We start from the raw sequence: 20,073 nt of genomic DNA on the forward strand, positions 1-20,073 counted from the left end.
CCACGGTCCAAATTTTCTCCATTTCAAAAAATAAAATCTGAACCACAGAGTGTCACGCCCCAGGGACAGGGTTGGTCGACACCGGCGTTGCTCTCAAATTTACATTCGAAAACAACGAACCTCAGAAGTACAAAATTCATAAGCCAGTCTTTTTTATTCATAATACTGAATATTTTATTGTCTGATATAAACTCAAATAACTAATGTTTTACAGCCAAAATGTAAAAATCAGACATAACCACGTCTTAACAAGTGCATCGGAAAAACATAAATTAGAACTGAGATATAATAGTCTTCTTCACCAGCCCTAGAACTGATTATACTCTTCTTTTTCTAACATTTCTTCCTTGTTCTTATCTATGATGGTTTTGGTGGGTGAGTGATATGGTCGTCGCTCAATAAGCGGGGGTGGACATAACTCCCAGTTTTCAAAACCATTTTTAACAGAAATAGTAATACAAATAATATACAGAAACTCTTACTTTCAGAACAGGAATCGGTATTCAGGAAGAACATGTTTCAGAACAAAAATCCGAACTTAAAATTTAGCAAGCAAGTACTGAGCACGTTTGTAAATTTCATGGCTATACTGATATCAGTACCCTATATGTTCTCTCCTCTAAGGGGTGAGACCAGTAATCAGTAATCAGAATTCAGTAATCAGGAATGTTTCAGCATATATATTCCTACCATTAGTTCACTAGGTTTCAGTGCTTCAAAAATCAGAGATCAAAAGTACATATACTTTGCTTCAAAACAGAAATTATCAAATTGGTTTCAAGATATTTATACATAAGCCCACTTACTGTAATTTGCTAGAACGTTTCAGTTGAAATCTGGAATCTGCTTACTCTCGCTACTGGATTTTTCTGCTCGAAAAAGACACTCTCTTAGCTCGAATTTCAAGTGATAACTTAAGATTTGTGTAACACCAATTCAGAGATTTGAGGATGTTATTTATAGACAAAATTCTGATTGTTAGCTTCCCAATTAATGGCCATAATATGTCATTATGTGACATTAACAGCCTTTATTCCATGTTAAATGTTTCAGTTACAAGCAGAATCAGTAGCTGTCTGCTGGAATATCGCGCTACTGAACTCTTCTGCTGCTGGAATTGTTAGCTGCTGAAATTTTTGCATTGCTGCTGAATATTGCTAGCTGCTGCAAAATGCTAGCTGCTGCTGGAAATTCGGGTTTTCACACAGAGGCAACAAATTCATTCCCAAAAAAAAAATCGTCGATAAATATGAAAATGAAAGATAAAAGTATGTCATTGACTTTAAATTTGAATTCGATATAAAAAAATTATTAGATAAACATAGAGATAAACAAGAAAAATTAGATATTTAACTACAAAATAAAAAATCACTTAAGTGCCACTTAGGTGTTCGTCGTCTAAACGCTAAACAGCAGATGACCGCTCACTTACCTTACCTACCATCTACCGTTTTTTAAAAACATTGTTATCATGTGTATACAAGCATAAATTATGCCAAAACGTGTTGATCGGGAGTACAGATTGAAATCGCAAACTAACATAATTAATGGCTCCCGCAAAAAATTTTTATGTAAGGTCGATATCAATCAATATCGTGCACACACACAGATACACACACATATATGTGTGTGTGTGTGTATATATATATATAATTATAATGACGCAAATATTCGCGTGCTTGTGACTTAATGGAGATGACGTCCTCGATTGGATCGCCCAGTGCTGTCCTTTTTCATATTTAGTTTTAGTAGGTTTTGTTGAGTCGACTGTCAGATGTTTTTATTCATGAAAATAGTTAATTATGTCAATATTTTCGATGAACAAAAATATTATCTTTTTATGGGTGATCAAATAAAATATACATCTCACAAAATTGATTGTATCACAAGAATTTTTGTTTTCTTAATTGTTTTATTATTACTCACTACAGTACGTATCTGTTGTATATAGCATTAATATTATTATATATGTTTCATTTTAATATAATTAGACTAAGACTATAAATATATGGAATCGAGTCCACATCTTTTTTTTAAGTGATTCAACTTGGTGAGGTGTAGGATCCGAGCTGAGGACGGATATATCGAGTTGATATATGACGAGCGACGTCGTCCCTTCGAAATTCGAAGGCGAAAAGAATATTCCCTTTGGTTTATATCAATCAATACATGTAATCTGTCATCGAATTATATATTTTGTCCAAGTTCGGGATTTGGATGAATTGTTATGGACTTTTGTATATTTGTTTTACTATGTTTGATGATATTGAGTTGTTTGTTACGAGTTAATTATTGTGCCTGCCTTGGATGATAAGTGAGTTTTGATTTTGTGTTGCATTAAGTTTTGTATGAGAAAAAGTAGATGAATAAAAAATCCGTCGACGACTTTTGCCAATAAAGTCATATTTTTTGCCTCTGATTTTATTTATTTTAATCTTTTTAACCCATACGTCGTGGTTAAGTAAAAACATAGAGGTAATGTCATCAAGTCGAGAGACTTTGTATATAAAAAAAGACTAGCAAGTCAAAGTCAACTCCTACAACATCTATAAATGAACCTTGTGATACCATGTATATCACTCATATATGTTCATATATACTTGAAAATCTAATCTTTGAATTCATGGAAGCGCAGTTAATATCAAATGGGTTGCGATACTCAACCCTTCCTCTGTGCTACGTTCGACCGGAACCCGACAGGCCCAGACCATCTGAATCTGCAGAGTACGAGAATGCTCCGGTCATCGATTTGGGCTGTGGGGATAGACAATTTATAGTTCAACAGATAGCTGCCGCCTGCAAGAACTATGGTTTCTTTCAGGTATATATCATTAATTCAGACTAGATCAGTAATTAAGTTGATGTGTTCTTAAGCAGATGAACAAATTAAAATTCATTTCAATATATAAAAAATTAAAAGTTACATATATAATAAATGATGATTATTGCAGGTGATAAATCATGGGGTGGCAAAAGAAACGACGGAGAAAATGCTGGAGGTGGCTGGCGAATTCTTCGGGTTGCCGGTGGAAGAGAAGATGAAACTGTACTCGAATGATCCCTCAAAGACAACGAGATTGAGCACAAGCTCAAACCCTCAAAAGGAGAAGATCCACAACTGGAGAGATTACCTTAGGCTTCATTGTTACCCTCTGGAAAAGTATGCAAACGAGTGGCCATCAAACCCACCTTCCTTCAAGTAAGAATCCTTTTTCACTTGTCAATCAATTAATTTCATTCACAGTACCGCACATATATTAGTTCTTCATTATATTGTCATGCATTTATATATATTATTCTCTCTTTCTGAGTTGAAGAGAAATTATTCACTACAAGAAATTAGATCAACTTATGCGTTATATAAATGCTAATTTTATCAAAATGTGATTTTTCACACTTGTCTAATGTCGAGTGCTTGGCGTTTTCCTATTTTTCTTTTAAGTTGTACTCTTTAGTTTAAAATTTTAAATACATTCTGGGCAAAACTGCGATTTTAATTCTCTATAATATTGAATTTCAGTTTTAGTTTTATATATTTTGTTTTTAGTAATTTTTTTTTTATTCGGAAGGGTGGTGTGTCACTACACACTTCAGCGACACAATGATGTACATTAGTTTCACGTCAAAAAAACGACTAAAATTCTAAAAGAACTTAAATATAATAAATTAAAATCAAAATCTGACAACCCAACAACCAAATAGACAAACATACAAGATTTAAAATACAATTTTTCCTACATTTTTGCACCATTCAACTCCTTTCAACTTCTTTTCCTAGAAATAATTCCTCGGCTTCATTATCACATGCGTATATTTCAAGAATATTTAGGAAAAAATAGGTTAGCGTTTTTTTGTTTGTTTTTGTTTTTGTTTTTTTTTTTTTTGTTTTTGTTTTTGTTTTTTTGTTTTTGTTTTTGTTTTTGTTTTTTTGTTTTTTTTTTGTTTTTGTTTTTGTTTTCGTGTAAATGCAAGGATATATATGCTAAACCTGATCCTTTATTTGAATTTTCTTCTTCTAGAATTATTCTTAATAATATACGCGACATTACAAAAATAAATGAGTAGGAAAACTGTAATTTTGATTTGACAAAAACTTGTATGAGACGGTCTCACGGGTCGTATTTTGTTAGACAGATCTCTTATTTAGGTCATCCATGAAAAAATATTACTTTTTATGCTAAGAGTATTATTTTTTATTTTGAATATTGGTAGTGATGACCTGTCTCAAAACTAAAGATTCGTGAAACCATCTCACAAAAAATCTACTTTTTTGGTTTTATGTGTTTGCTTATATGCGTTTTTGGTCTTCTACGTTTTCCAGTTTCATTCTTAGTCCAATAAATTTACATTTTTGGCATTTTTAGCTTTTTCATTTGAAATAAAATACAAACTAACACTGAAATTTAGCAATAATATTAAAATTTTTCAATAAGTTTGTCAATATTTTATTATTTTCACTAATCAAGACCTTATAAATTTTAGAATATACGCCATAAAGGCCACGTGATCAGATGACATCATCAACGCGGGGATATTCCCCCCTTCATGTGTTGACACGTGTGCAAGGCCGTAGTACGCGTAAAATCCGTGTTTGACAAAACCAAAAAAATTAATATATACTTTTATAATTGGTCTTCTCAACAAACATAAAAAAAAAGGTAATTTCCGCAGCAATTTCATAATTGATTAACAATTACTCTTTCGTAGACTTTGGATTTAATATATATATATATATACACACACCAATCCACGAATGCTTGTTTACGTGGATCTCACTCAGCACGTTTCCAATTCTATCGACATTGGTTGAAATTCACGCAATTGCATGTTATATATTTTGTAACATAATAATATGCATAAGTACTTGTAGATTTAATTTGGCCATATAAAAATTTGTTGGAAGATGGAAAAAAATGTGAGATTTATATTTTAGATGAAAAAAATATAATATTATGGTTGCTTTTCAAAGAGAGATGGTTTTAAGTATAGCTTAGGTTTTAGTATGGACAAATTATAATATATAAAATATACTCGTATATGTCTCTCTCTCACACACGTGTTTGTGTGTATACACGCATAATTTTTATATATTGCTGATCCAACGTATACACGTCTGTTATCACCAATGAGTTGACATCATTTATAAGATGTGATGAAATTTATCTAAATTGTACATTCAATATATATATATATATAGCTATGCCAGATGTTTCATATTTGATTGAAGAGTTAGGCTGGATGTTTCATATTTGTTGATTCTTCAATCTTATATGATTTTTATTAGAGTAGGGGGAAGAAAACAATATGGAGGTTATGAAAACAATATGGAAATTATCCAAAAAATAATTATTAATATATACAAGAATGTATTATTTTTCTTAAAACCCATGTTACAATTTTCACTAGATATGAACCCGAAATTTTGAAATGTATTTTTTATTAGTTCTGATAAATTTTTTTATAATAAAATAGATTAAATTTTTCTTTGATTATTTAATTACATCACTTCCGGCCGGATCGGATCTTTATGACTTTAAGCTCAACCCACCAACCTATATATATATAACCAGAGGTGACATTGTATATACATCACTTCCGGCCCGATCGGATCGCCCGATCTGATCCGATCCGACCGATACGCCCGAATTGAGTAAATGATAGGTTTAATTCGTTCAACACAACCTAAAGAAAGTGGCGGTGGCGAGCTTTTTATGACTTTAAGCTCAACCCACCAACCTATATATATATATATATATATATATATATATTATATATATAACCATAGGTGATATTGTATATACTTCCGCCCCGGATCGCCCGATCTGATCCGATCCGACCGGATACGCACAAATTGGGTAAATGATAGGTTTAATTGGTTCACACAACCTAAAGAAAGTGGCGGTGGCGAGCTTTTTATGACTTTAAGCTCAACCCACCAACATATATATATAGCAATAGGTGATATTGTATATACCTCACTTCCGCCCCGATAGGATCGGACACTTCCGCTCTGATCTGATCCGATCGATCGGATCCCTTCATTGATTGTATTTTAAAAATATAGAAGGCGCTGGAGGTTAATTTTAATTATTTCCGTGAAATTTTTTATTTTTATTCCAATTCTTCACAAATTAAATTGTCAATGGAAGAGTAGACAAATTGGTTTTGCATTTTTCATGGACATAAGATTCCACAATAGTATGCTTGCTAAGTTGGCAAAGAAACATTCAGTGGTCAAATAATTTTATTTAATTTCGAATCAAAGTTCATTTTTCTATTTCAATATCATTAGATCATATATATAAGTTCCTCACATTTTTTATGAAAGTTGATATGTATACCGATGATCAACGAGCTAACATTTGACCATAGAGAGAGAAACACTTCAACTGTAGCACATAATAATCCTCAGACTTAATTCTTATGGTAGAAAATTTTGTAATAATAATAAAAAAAAGAGTTTCTAACGAAAACAATCTGTTTGGTCGAGGAAGGGAGACCGTGGGCAAGTACTGCAGGGAAGTTCGTGGGCTTGGATTTAGACTACAAGAAGCAGTATCAGAGGGATTGGGTCTGGACAAAGACCACATCAACAACAGTTTAGGGGAACAGGGCCAGCATATGGCCATCAATTACTACCCACAATGCCCAGAGCCCGAACTTACTTATGGTCTTCCGGCTCATACGGATCCAAATACTCTCACCATCCTTCTGCAGGAAATGAACGTCACAGGCCTACAGCTGCTTAAAGATGGAAAATGGCTCACAGTGAGACCTTTCCCAAATGCATTTGTAGTTAACATTGGTGATCAGTTGCAGGTATTATATAGATAGAAAATATCAAGTTATATCTTGTTATTTGCTCTACTTCATGTTAATCGGATTGGATTACAGGCATTGAGTAACTCCAAATACAAGAGTACTTGGCATCGTGCGGTTGTAAACTCCCACAAACCAAGAATATCGGTAGCTTCCTTCCTGTGCCCCAACAACAACGCCATTATCAAAGCTCCGAAACAACTCATCGAAGAAGAGAACGCTTCTTTTTACAGGGAGTTCACGTACGCGGAGTATTACGACAAGTTTTGGAGCAGAAACCTCGATGAAGGACACTGCCTGGAGCTTTTCAAGAAGTGAAGATCCGTTCCAGCTGGTATTTCAAAAAATGATTAATTGTATATACTACCCAAGTGAAATCTCCAGATTGTTAAAAACATTTAATGAAAAAAGAATCTATTAATTCTTCGTGTTTTTAAATCTTGAGCGCACACACTCTTGTCCGTGTATGTTTACAAGGATATGTGTGTTCAAAAATTGAAAATACGGGAAAGATTAGTAATTGGAAGTTTTCAACAATCTCGAGATTTCACATGTATAGTTTATGTAATTAATCCTTTGAAAATTGTTTTTTTAGCAAACTCGTGTGTATTAGCTTTAATCCATAAGGACCATATATACTCGCAGTTGTGAATTGCATGTCCAATTACCTAACGAATAATTAATATTTCTTGGTAATTATTTGATTGCATGTGAGATGAGTTTATGTTATACCGGGAGTTTTATTCTAGGTGTGTTTGTACAAAATGATCAATAGATTATCTCATTATAAAATTAAAAAAATATTGATAAAACATACATTTTTTGTTTTTTCAAATGAAATGATCGACCGATCATCTTATACAAAATAGGAATAGATCTCTCAAGATACCATAGAGTCACCGCAGACAAATCACCTAGCTCGTAGCGAAAAGTTTTCTTGTGCTGAAATTCACATCAACAAACTTAGATAATTAATATATATGTGTAATGAAAACGATACAACTAATCAATTATTTTTGTAGCGTTTATGCAATTGCAATTTTTTATTCTTCAAGCTGATTTGAAACTTATCGATATTATATATGTTAGTAGGTCTTTTGTAAGATGGTCTCATATATCTTTATCCATATTTACAATAATAAGTAAAGCTTTTGTCATAAAAATAATATTTTTAACCGAAATAAGATATATGTCTTACGAAATTGACTCGTGAGATTAGATCACAAAAGTTTTGTGCATGTTCAAAATCCAACATGCATGAGGTTAATTATTTAGGGTCAATATGTTTCATGGAAAAGGTACAAGGATGACATTCTCCGATCAATCAGGACAAGAACCGCCCGTTTCATGTATAGGTAGATGTGTTCAAAATAATATATAGTCTTTTCAATAATACAAACATGACTAACCCAACATTTTTTGAGTCTTAGTCTAACTTTAAAAAATTTCTATATCATAATGTGTTTTCATATTATTTTGGACCCATTCGAATCAAGTCAATATATTAAAATTTAAAACAATATAAAATATAAACAATGGGCAATCGTCAAAATATTTCAATTAATTGAGTAATAAAATCAAACATATACAAAATAATCACTAAAAAATAACTCGTCTTAAAGTTTTAGAGCTAAAAATACTAATCAAATTACTCAATAATTTCTTTCTCAATTGATCATATACCTAATTCATTCAATATGTTCTTGTGACATGGTTGATCAGAGGAAAGTTTTGATGAATTTTAACTTTGAGAAATTTCGTTTTGTATTTACTACTGTAAAAAGGATAGTCAACAATATCTATAAGAAATGTGAGAATTTGAGAAATATCTATCCATTTTCTTCAAATAATATCACTACTATCAATTACCGATTTTGTTTTTCATGCTAATGAGAATTTCAAGAATGTCAACTACGAAAATTAATCATCATCGTTAATATTGATACGTGTGGTTTTTACGTGTTTTATTGCATTATTTTGTGTGTGTTTGCATTGTGCATGCGTACATTTCGTTTACATTTGGTTCATTTTAGAGTAAAGCATATGCATTTGATCATTTCTCACTTGTGCATGACGAATTTGCATGACGAATTTGCAGGAAAAATGGCCGGAAAACTAAAATCGGAGCCAAGTGCCAAGCAAAGTTGATGATGTCCAGAAGGTATGGCGCTCGGGCGGTAGTTTTCTACCGCCCGGGCGCGAGATTGATCTTCCAAAGAGGCAAAGTACAGAGAGTTCGGCGCTCGGGCGGTAACTTTCTACCGCCCGAGCGCGAGATGCAACAAGTCCCAAGCAGATTACAGTAGATGTGGCGCTCGAGCGGTAATATTCTACCGCCCGAGCGCCGTTTATTTTTGGAAAAAATTCATAGCCGATTCCTTACCTTATGTGCTGAATGGGGATGATATGGAAAGGTATGTTGGACGTTTTGGAGGGCATTCAGACGAGATTTCAGAGCCGCCAGAAGGTTTGGAAAGACTTTTGCGCTTGGATTGAAGATTCGAGGATTTCTGGGCATCGTTCTTCGCGTTTTTCGTCAATTCTCGTATTTCTAATTGAGTTTTCATCTTTTAAACATTGTTGTGTTTATTTTCAATATGAATTCTAGTAGCTAAATTTTATTATTTGTTGGGACTTAAGGGGATCCTACCCCAAAACTTTGATATAATTAATTTACACCTCGATTTCTGATTTATTCTTGATTATACTATTGTGTTTATCGTGTTGTTAGAGCGTAGCTCACTTTAACAGCATCTTTATATTGCGAGTGAGTTCGAGAGAATAACTTGTGATAGGAACGAGTAGTATAATCCGTGGATCTACAATTTACATAGACATATGAAATTGGATACGCGCCGATAGTCATAGTCCTTAGGGTCGAAAACTAGGGGATTTCATAAATCGACATGCGATTCACTCTTGATAAATAACTAAATACATTTAATTACTTCATTGAGTCGAATTAGTTTGGCATAGCTCGAGAGAGTGTGTTCAATTGTAAAGGAAATCCTGTCGGAAGCATATAATCACTATCGAACGAATTAATTAATTAACGAGGGGTAGGTGAACCGAAATTCCCAACAAATTCATTTCTCATTGAATTTTACTCAACATTTTAGATATCAATTCTCATTCATTACTTATTAAAGCATTTTATTTACATCTTTCTTTGAGCATAGTAGTATTAATTACTCAATCAAATTTTCGTTGCTAAAGATCTCATAACTGAAAAGAATAATTGTTAAATACAGTCCTCAGTGGAACGATACTCGTACTCACTTACATCATACTATTACTTGACATCGTGCACTTGCGATTAATTTTCGAGCTTACAAAACCATATTTTTATTAAGGATTTCACAGTGCAAGTTTTGCTCGATCAAGTTTTTGGCGCCGTTGCTGGGGACTGTTAATCTACAATTTTATTTTCAATTATTTACTTTAGCATTCTCTATTTTACTTTGTTTGGCACCTTCGATTTCTTCGCAGGTATCTCTCTTGTGCATGCCATGGTCTCTAGAGTCTGAACTAGAGATATTCGATCCCGAGATTGAAAGAACCTTACGCAGGAGACGACAACAGCAAAGGCTTAAAGACATAATGAACAAGAACGAACGTGAGGAGGAGCATCACGAAGATCTAAGGGTCGAAGAGCCAAGGCGCATACCCATGCTTGAGTATGCTCAACCGTCACTTGATGGAGCACGTCCAAGCATAGTGCGACCAACGGTCAGGGCAAATCAGTTTGAGATCAAGCTAGCCATAATTCAAATGATCCAGAACACTGTCCAATTCGGGGGGAATGCGCTGGATGATCCGAACACTCACATTGCCGACTTCTTAGAAATTTGCGATACTTTTAAATTTAATGGAGTTTCAGATGATGCTGTTAGATTACGTTTATTTCCATTCTCTTTGCGTGATAAAGCTAAATCTTGGTTGAATTGTTTTCCTGTAGGGTCAATCACAACTTGGGAAGACATGGCTAAGGCATTCCTCTTGAAATACTTTCCTCCATCGAAAACCATGAAGCTGCGAGCGGACATAACCACTTTCTCTCAATTTGAGCAGGAATCACTCTATGAGGCGTGGGAACGCTACAAAGATTTATTGCAAAGATGCCCACACCATGAGTTACCTTTTGGGTTAGTTGTCCAAAATTTTTACTATGGGTTAATTTCCTCTAACCGTGCCATGATAGATGCTGCGGCCTGTGGAAATCTGTTGAGGAAAACGGATGAGGAAGGATACGAGTTACTGGAGGAGATGGCTGCTAGCAGCTATCACCCTCAATCTGGGAGGAACACTCAGCGAAGGAATGCAGGAGTACACCAGGTAACTGATTTTTCAGCTGTCAGTGCACAATTAGAAGCACTTAGCAGGAAAATAGATAGCATGAACGTAAACGGGACAGCGATGCGCCTGCAAGAGATATTTTGTGAAAAATGCGGAGGAGAACACTATGTTAAGGACTGTCAAGACAGTGGTCCTTTCTATGTGAATGAGGAGGCACCGGTGAATCAAGTGGGGGTTCAAAACCGTCCGAGGAATGATCCTTACTCAAGTACATACAATCCTGGATGGAGACAACACCCCAGCTTCTCATGGGGTGGTCAAGGCAGTCAGACTCGACCACAAGGAGGACAGCAGTACAGTAAGCAACCGATGTGTCGACATGACCCTCGAGAAGAAAAGTCCAATTTGGAGCAGATGATGTCCAAGTTCATTTCAGCCACCGAGACTAGACTACAGAATCAGGATGCATCAATAAAGGGGCTAGAGAATCAGATTGGGCAGTTAGCGAAGATGATAGCAAGTAGAGAGCCAGGCACCTTGCCAAGCAACACTGAGACTAACCCGAAAGAGCAAGTGAAAGCCATAGCATTGAGGAGTGGAAAAGTGCTTGAACAAGAGGAAAAAGAAAAAGAGGATCAAGGAAAAGAAGCGGTTGGTACGCACACAGGTAAGTTCTCAAACTCTACACCAACACCCACTGCACAATCCAAAATTGTTATACCTCCTCCTTTTCCTGCAGCATTGAAAAAAGCAAAATTTGATGCGCAATTCGGTAAGTTTCTTGAGGTATTTAAAAAATTGCACATCAATATTCCTTTTGCTGATGCCTTGATGCAAATGCCGAGTTATGCTAAATTTCTGAAAGACATCTTAGCTAATAAGAGGAAGTTAGAGGATCACATGACGATAAAATTGACTGAGAATTGCTCTGCATTGGTACAAAACCAGATCCCACCAAAGCTAAAGGATCCAGGGAGTTTTTCTATCCCTTGCATGATTTGTGATGTTGCTTTTCCTAAAGTTTTATGTGATCTTGGTGCGAGCATTAATCTTATGCCTTTATCTGTATTCAGGAAACTTGGATTGGGCGAGCCTAAATCGACACAGATATCCTTGCAACTAGCCGACGGATCCGTCAAACATCTACGAGGAGTCAAAGAAGATGTATTGGTGAAAGTGGGAAAGTTTACATTTCCTACAGATTTTGTGGTGCTTGACATGGAAGAGGATAGGGAGATGCCTTTGATTTTAGGGAGACCGTTCCTTGCAACCGGCAAGGCCGTGATTGAAGTGCAAGAAGGGAAGTTGAGATTGAGAGTGGGGAAAGAAGAAATCAATTTTAATGTTTTTAACGCTCTTAAGCACACATTGCACACTAATGATTGTTTTATAGTTGATTCATCGGATTCACTTGTGTGTCAATTTGTGCAGGATGCTATGAAAGACCCATTGGAAGCCACGCTCACGACTGAATTGAAGGGGGATGAACTTGATGAAGAAAAATCTGCAAGAGTGGCGTACTCTAATGCCAACCCTCAATGGAAGAAGCCAGAAAGGATGAAATTGGAGGACATGGGGGATCGAAGAGATTTGACCACTCAGAAGTCAAGCGTTGAGAAACCGCCGACATGTGAGTTCAAACCACTTGCCTCCACACCTGAAGTATGTGTACGTAGAGCGTAAAAAGCTAGCACCCGACAAGCGCATTACACCAAGAGAATTTAAAGAAGGCGAAGCAGTGCTCCTGCACAACTCCAAGTTGCGCTTATTTCCTGGCAAGCGCAAGTCAAGATGGACGGGCCCTTACAAGATCACCAAAGTATTCCCCTCGGGAGCATTAACTTTGCGAGATGGGAAAAATGAGCCATTCACGGTCAATGCCCAGCGACTAAAGCACTACATGGGTGGCATAATTGAGCCACAACTTGGAATCACCTAGGTTCCAAGACAATTCAAACTGAGATCGGCCGACAGTCTAGCTTTCGACTGTAAATTGAGAACTACTTTTCTTTCCCTTCTCTTGCATTTATTTTTTTTCAAAAAAAAAAAGAAAAAAAAGCAAAATTCCAGAGAGCTCTGCGCTCGAGCGGTACAAAAATACCGCTCGAGCGCCACAATTTATTTCAAACAACAAATTTCCAGAGAGCTCGGCGCTTGGGCGGTATTTTTTTTTACCGCTCGAGCGCGAACACTTGCCCCAAAATTTTTTTTTTCCGAGAACTCGACGCTCGAGCGGTATTTTTCTACCGCTCGAGCGCGCCTGCGTTTAAAGACACGAATTCCCCTTTCCCCTTTCATTCTGCGAAAACAATTTTCTCCCCAAATCCCTAACTCTACCTCACCCCCTTTTCGATTTTGTGGTGCAGGAGCTTCAATCCCGACTCGAATCCTCGGCAAGGTGGAACAATCGTCTTAGGAGAACAAGAATCTTCATCACTCTGGTTCATACACCATCTCCATCACCACTATGGCACCAAAGAAATTGAAAGGTACCTCCGGTTCTTCTTCTTCCTCCTCGTTTGATAGAACCCGCTTTGTGAATGCGGCGGCTAGGGATAGATATGAGCATGCTAAAATACATAGAAACCCCATTGCAGAAAGAGGATTTCGTCGTCTATTCGAGGATAGATACTTGGGCACTCTTGGGGATTTGGAGAAACGAGGATGGGTTACATTTGGCGAGCAACCTAAGGCGGCAGTGGTGTCTGTAGTTAGGGAATTTTATGCGAACGCCGGTGAACGAACAGATGGTAGGGCATTTGTTAGAGGAAAGCTTGTGCCGTTCGATTCATTCACGATTAACGCCCTATTAGGAACGGCCGACATTGACGACTCCGCATTCGAGGCATTAGTTGCTGATCCTAATTACTCGATGATCATTGAGACTCTGTGCCTTCCCGGGTCAACCTGGAAACCATTAGGGGGACCCCCGAGCTGCTTCGATGAAAAATATTTGCGGGCCGACATTGCCCTGTGGTATCTATTTTTGGCCCGAAGAATGATGCCAGTGTCCCACAAGAGTGAGGTGCAGAAAGAACGGGCAGTGGTACTTTTTGCGTTATCTCAGGACTACGCCATTAACGTGGGCAAGCTATTAAACTCGCAAATTATGATGAGCATACAATACAGCCACATCGGCCTATTTTTCCCTACCATCATATCCGAATTGTGTGCCCAGGCGGGAGTTATTTTCCGGGACGATGAGGAGTGGCTACAACCCATGAAGCCTATTTGTGTGGACGACTGGCGGCGGAAGAAGGCGAAAAGACAGATAGACTTCCCCAATCAGGAGGAGGAAGTAGGAGGGTCAAGCACCGCCGCCCCTCGGCGCCCACAGCCCCGCCGGCGAACCGAGAATGAAAAAATGGATGAGAGTCTGGCCTTCATGGCTCACCAGGAGCAGATCAACACCAATGTCACAGCGCGTCTTGACCAACTTGATTCCATGATGCGCACTATGCTAATCCACGGGGGCGTAGACCCAAACACCATACCGCCACCCCTGCCGACCATTCCCCCCTTCCAGTTTCAGTATGACTATCTTCAGCAGGGGGATGCAGCGGGCATGCCACCGCCGGAACACGATGAGGATGAGCTGTGATCAGGGGAGTTTACTGTTTCCCCTTTCTTTTCTTTTCTTTTGTCTAATGAATTTTTTGTTTTGTTTTCGGATTATTGTTCGTTCGGTTATTTCTTTTGCATTTGTTGTTGTGTTGCATTCATGTTTGCATTTGTGTTCTTCGTCCTTTATGCAATGGGGACATTGCACACCTTTAGTATGAGGGGGTCGTGTGTCGTATTTGGTGTCTTTCGTATTTGTCCTACATGAGTGTCAGTTGATGGTGAAATTAGTAAATTGGTAGCCAGTGATGATTTTGGGCTAAATGAACTGCATGTTGCGTAGTCTTATCACTCGTTATGAACCCCCCGATGTATTGAATTTTGTCTATGCACGCATATTGGATTTTGATAGCACATAGTGGATTTTAATAGTGGTGTCGATGATAGTTAAGTTCAAAATAATCTGTGAGGGGAACTGGCGAAACATTAGATGCGAGTGGAACTTAAATGAATACCTGTTGAAATGAGTGACTAACCAGTAGCATAAACTCAAGTAGAAACGCAAACGTATTCCTCAAATATCCTTCAGCCCAATCGTGCATAGGACCTATAAATCCATTCCTAGGCCAGAGAAACGAAAAAAAAAAAAAATTTCCATATATCCAAAGCCTAGGGAGTACGCATGAGAAAACTATGCACCAAAAAAATTTTGGAATAATAAAGGGGATGTAAGGTGAGGGGGAGCCAAAAAGGGATGAAATCTTATCCCAAGGCTAAAAAGATGGAGATGTAAGGCATTGAGGAATGTCAGAGGAAATTTCTGACAGGTGCATAGTGAAAATGATCTACGTACTCCCCATCTTTCCAAACCACTTGAGCACGTTGGCCTTTGACTCCCTACATTTTGTTGTTCGACTATGAAACTCTCCCACTGTTTGTGTTTACTGGTTGGTCCCAAATAGAAACAGGACTCAAAAAAGAGAAACTTGCGTTGACTGGTTGATTCGGCAACCCGCATGATTTGCGAATAAAACTGTCTGAAACACAAGCTAGAAAGATCCACAGCACACACGATCACACCTTTTGGAAAAATACAATTGTGTTGCGATGTTCTTAAAAGGGGTAGTAATGTATGTTGTGATTTGACTAAGTGGATGTGGTTCAAACACCCGCTGAGGCAGGAGATACCAGTTCGCTACTTCACCATCGGTTTAGTTATTTCAATACTCTCCCTTTTGTGTTCGTTTCATGTTTTAATTGTAGTCTGTAACTTATTTTGCTTGAGGGCAAGCAAAAGGTTAGTATGAGGGGGTTGATACGTGTGGTTTTTACGTGTTTTATTGCATTAGTTTGTGTGTGTTGGCATTATTCATGCGTACATTTCGTTTACATTTGGTTCATTTTAGAGTAAAGCATATGCATTTGATCATTTCTCACTTGTGCATGACGAATTTGCAGGAAAAATGGCCGGAAAACTAAAATCGGAGCCAAGTGCCAAGCAAAGTTAATGATGTCCAGAAGGTATGGCGCTCGGGCGGTAGTTTTCTACCGTCCGGGCGCGAGATTGATCTTCCAAAGAGGCAAAGTACAGAGAGTTCGGCGCTCGGACGGTAACTTTCTTCCGCCCAGCGCGAGATGCTACAAGTCCCAAGCAGATTACAGTAGATGTGGCGCTCGAGCGGTAATATTCTACCGCCCGAGCGCCGTTTATTTTTGGAAAAAATTCATAGCCGATTCCTTACCTTATGTGCTGAATGGGGATGATATGGAAAGGTAGGTTGGACGTTTTGGAGGGCATTCAGACGAGATTTCAGAGCCGCCAGAAGGTTTGGAGAGACTTTTGCGCTTGGATTGAAGATTCGAGGATTTCTGGGCACCGTTCTTCGCGTTTTTCGTCAATTCTCGTATTTCTAATTAAGTTTTCATCTTTTAAACATTGTTGTGTTTATTTTCAATATGAATTCTAGTAGCTAACTTTTATTATTTGTTGGGACTTAAGGGGATCCTACCCCAAAACTTTGATATAATTAATTTACACCTCGATTTCTGATTTATTCTTGATTATACTATTGTGTTTATCGTGTTGTTAGAGCGTAGCTCACTTTAACAACATCTTTATATTGCGAGTGAGTTCGAGAGAATAACTTGTGATATGAACGAGTAGTATAATCCGTGGATCTACAATTTACATAGACATATGAAATTGGATACGCGCCGATAGTCATAGTCCTTAGGGTCGAAAACTAGGGGATTTCATAAATCGACATGCGATTCACTCTTGATAAATAACTAAAGACATTTAATTACTTCATTGAGTCGAATTAGTTTGGCATAGCTCGAGAGAGTGTGTTCAATTGTAAAGGAAATCATGTCGGAAGCATATAATCACTATCGAACGAATGAATTAATTAACGAGGGGTAGGTGAACCGAAATTCCCAACAAATTCATTTCTCATTGAATTTTACTCAACATTTTAGATATTAATTCTCATTCATTACTTATTAAAGCATTTTATTTACATCTTTCTTTGAGCATAGTAGTATTAATTACTCAATAAAATTTTCGTTGCTAAAGATCTCATAACTGAAAAGAATAATTGTTAAATACAGTCCTCAGTGGAACGATACTCGTACTCACTTACATTATACTATTACTTGACATCGTGCACTTGCGATTAATTTTCGAGCTTACAAAACCATATTTTTATTAAGGATTTCACAGTGCAAGTTTTGCTCGATCAAATATCATAACAACCCCTGTTAAGTCAGCGAATAAGTTTTTAAATTGGTCCAACTACACTACTATATAATATTAGTTAATTATTTAAGTTAATAATAAGAGTAAAAGATAAGAGGCATACATAGCAAGCCCATGTTTTTATTTTAAAATGGTAATTATCTTCAGCAACCCAACCAAATATAATTTATTTATAAAACTCCATGATCCATAGTGGGAGCACACAACAAACTGTTCGAGATTCTTTGAACCCCGCTTGCTTTGCCATTACGTGAAATTCTTTTTCCGTCCTCTCTTTCCCACCTGGGTTATAAGCTAACATAACCACATCAACTTGGAAATTACATATAAGTCCTTCGGTTGGGGTCTCTGCAAGGAAACATTCTACGACGATGATTTTTCCATTATTCGGAAGTGCTTCATGGCATCTCTTCAATATTTTCAAGCAATGTGTATCGCTCCAGTCATGAAGAATCCACTATGGAAATAACAATAAATAATTAATTGAATCACTCTAACTTAACCAAATCAATTAATCATGAAACTTATATATTATTACAATGTTTTAATAAACAAGCTAAGTGGAATTATTTTTTCATAAATATTTTAGGAGGCATAGAAAATGTTGAAAATAGGTGATTCGAGGAAGCCGGTGGCCAATAAATGCATTTTTTTCCAATATATACTACAAGAAAATCTACATTCAACCACTCCAAAGACAACGTTTTTACGAAAAACTGTTGTTTTTTTTTAATAACGGTTTCAACGAAAACTGTTGTCTTTGTGCGTTTTTTCATATCATTGACAATGATTTTTAAAAAAATCATTGAAAATCATTGTCTTTTTAAATAATCCGAATGAACACACAAACAAGCTTATATATATATATATATATTAGACAAAGAGTGTAAACTGTAATTGATTACTATAGAGGTGGTTTTTTTTTTCAACGTGTTTATGAACTCATATTTTTTTCTATCGAGAAATTTTTATGTCGTTACACCACTAGCGATGACATGTGTGTGTGTATGTATATATGTATGCTTCTTTGGATAAAAACAACTTCACCTTCATGAAAATGGCATCGCCTTTGGGAACACTAACAAACATGTCTCCACCCAAGTGCTCTACGCCTGAATACAAAAAGGCCGGCCAACTCAAATTTCACATAAACCATTAGCTAATTGATATAAGTACAAAAAAGTAGTCTCCAAATACAAATAATTCAATGGAATCATATTTAATTTTAAAAAATGCTCAATTTCATGTACCTTCGTAAGATGGCGCGTCTCGAATAACATGAGGCAAATCAAAATTAATGCCTTTTATAGTTGGATGCTTGGATAGGATCATGTGTAGTGAAACACCGAGTCCACCTCCAACATCGACCAAAGTACCCACACCTTTGAATCCCTCGTATGTTTGGACAATTTTTTTCATCATAATTGTCGAAGAATTGGACATTGCACTATTAAAAACCTTGTTATATCTAGGATCTGTGCCCTGATACTCGAATGCGTTCATCTTATAAGCTCTGTCAAAAGGAACTCCTCCCTCTAGGATTGCATCTTTCAGATGGTACCTACAAATACATACAATTATCGATCATATTATATATATATAAAATACAATCTCTAGAGTTAGGTTAATAGTTGATCAAGCTAGCAACCAAAATATCGATACTTGCCAAGTCTCCAAGTGAACCTTGTCTAGGTTCATGATCAACAAAGGGGACAGAGAAACTCCATCATCATTCTTGGTAAAGAACTTGCAAACTGGAGCCAATGAATACAACCGCTCGACGCCGCCATCAGGTAGTGTTTTCACTCTGCAATTTAAAACAGAATAACTCGCGAGGAGGCGGAAGATTCTATCCACCATGTTCTGCGCCTCTGGATTGTTGGTGGGAATTTCTGAGACAAGTTCTGCCGGTGAAATAAAGGCGTCGGGCCCCTTCTTCTTCATGAGTTCAAGGAGGTCGAGCTCCAGCACCACTTTTAGGACATTGGGTAGCACAGAAGCGGAAGCCAGCTGCAAGGCGAATAAGAAAGAAGCATCCTCTTCTGCAACCTCCATTTTCAGACTCATTTTTCCTTTTGGATTCTGATCGAAAGAGGGAATTAAATTGGTTGAAGGGCTTGATAATAAGGAAGTGGTGAATGCTAATATATATGCGTTTTTTTTCATATAAATCAAAGCATTAGAAAAAGATTTGACCATTGGAATATCGGTGGAAGCATTATATTTTTTAAAAATTGGTGGCGAGACATTATGAAAATGCACACCGTATCAGCCTATCAGGCATGCAATTTTGCATGCTTCAGCTAATAAATTTATTAGATTAAGCCAAGAATTGCATGCGATTTTATTTAACAAATTAACACAAAAACTCTCATGAAATCGCCGTACATATCATTTTTGTGAGATATATTTCTTATTCGACCTAGCTCATTAAAAAATATTATTTTTTGTGTAAAAATTTTTAATATTCTCTCTAAATATTGTTCGAATCGACCGCTTCAAAGAAATCTTAATCTAACTTTTAAAAATCTAAAATAAAATAATGTTTAAACGAAGTTATGAAATAGGGAAGGCAGAGGCGCCACCACACCTACTAGCTAGCTAGAGGCAGTGCTAGCCTTATGTTGTGACAAAAATTA

At 36.8% G+C, this 20,073-nt stretch overlaps 2 protein-coding genes across 2 annotated transcripts; one reads left to right on the plus strand and one right to left on the minus strand.

The window, feature by feature from the left end:
- Window positions 1–2,574: 2,574 nt before the first annotated feature.
- Window positions 2,575–7,533, plus strand: LOC142540593 (protein DOWNY MILDEW RESISTANCE 6-like). Its single transcript, XM_075646869.1, has 4 exons — window positions 2,575–2,821; window positions 2,952–3,199; window positions 6,495–6,819; window positions 6,895–7,533. Exons 1-4 carry the CDS (start codon window positions 2,624–2,626, stop codon window positions 7,135–7,137), a joined length of 1,014 nt encoding a protein of 337 aa, XP_075502984.1. The 5' UTR covers window positions 2,575–2,623; the 3' UTR covers window positions 7,138–7,533.
- Window positions 7,534–17,490: 9,957 nt separating this feature from the next.
- Window positions 17,491–19,591, minus strand: LOC142517859 (caffeic acid 3-O-methyltransferase 2-like). Its single transcript, XM_075620348.1, has 4 exons — window positions 19,101–19,591; window positions 18,685–18,995; window positions 18,482–18,546; window positions 17,491–17,891 (listed from the first exon to the last, which is right to left on the minus strand). The coding sequence occupies exons 1-4, from the start codon at window positions 19,499–19,501 to the stop codon at window positions 17,601–17,603; spliced, it is 1,068 nt and encodes a 355-aa protein (XP_075476463.1). The 5' UTR covers window positions 19,502–19,591; the 3' UTR covers window positions 17,491–17,600.
- Window positions 19,592–20,073: the final 482 nt, after the last annotated feature.

Source organism: Primulina tabacum, chromosome 1, assembly GCF_025594145.1.
Source record: "Primulina tabacum isolate GXHZ01 chromosome 1, ASM2559414v2, whole genome shotgun sequence".
NCBI classification, from domain to species: Eukaryota; Viridiplantae; Streptophyta; class Magnoliopsida; order Lamiales; family Gesneriaceae; genus Primulina; species Primulina tabacum.

Bases quoted from the DNA above. Each gene is read 5' to 3' on its own strand.
- LOC142540593 (XM_075646869.1), top strand. From the start codon at position 2,624: ATGGAAGCGCAGTTAATATCAAATGGGTTGCGATACTCAACCCTTCCT. The intron at 2,822-2,951 runs GTATATATCATT...TGATTATTGCAG, and splicing joins AGAACTATGGTTTCTTTCAG to GTGATAAATCATGGGGTGGC. The intron at 3,200-6,494 runs GTAAGAATCCTT...TGGTCGAGGAAG, and splicing joins TCAAACCCACCTTCCTTCAA to GGAGACCGTGGGCAAGTACT.
- LOC142517859 (XM_075620348.1), bottom strand. From the start codon at position 19,501: ATGAGTCTGAAAATGGAGGTTGCAGAAGAGGATGCTTCTTTCTTATTC. The intron at 18,996-19,100 runs GCAAGTATCGAT...ATGTATTTGTAG, and splicing joins AAGGTTCACTTGGAGACTTG to GTACCATCTGAAAGATGCAA. The intron at 17,892-18,481 runs GTGAAGTTGTTT...TTATTTCCATAG, and splicing joins GCGATGCCATTTTCATGAAG to TGGATTCTTCATGACTGGAG.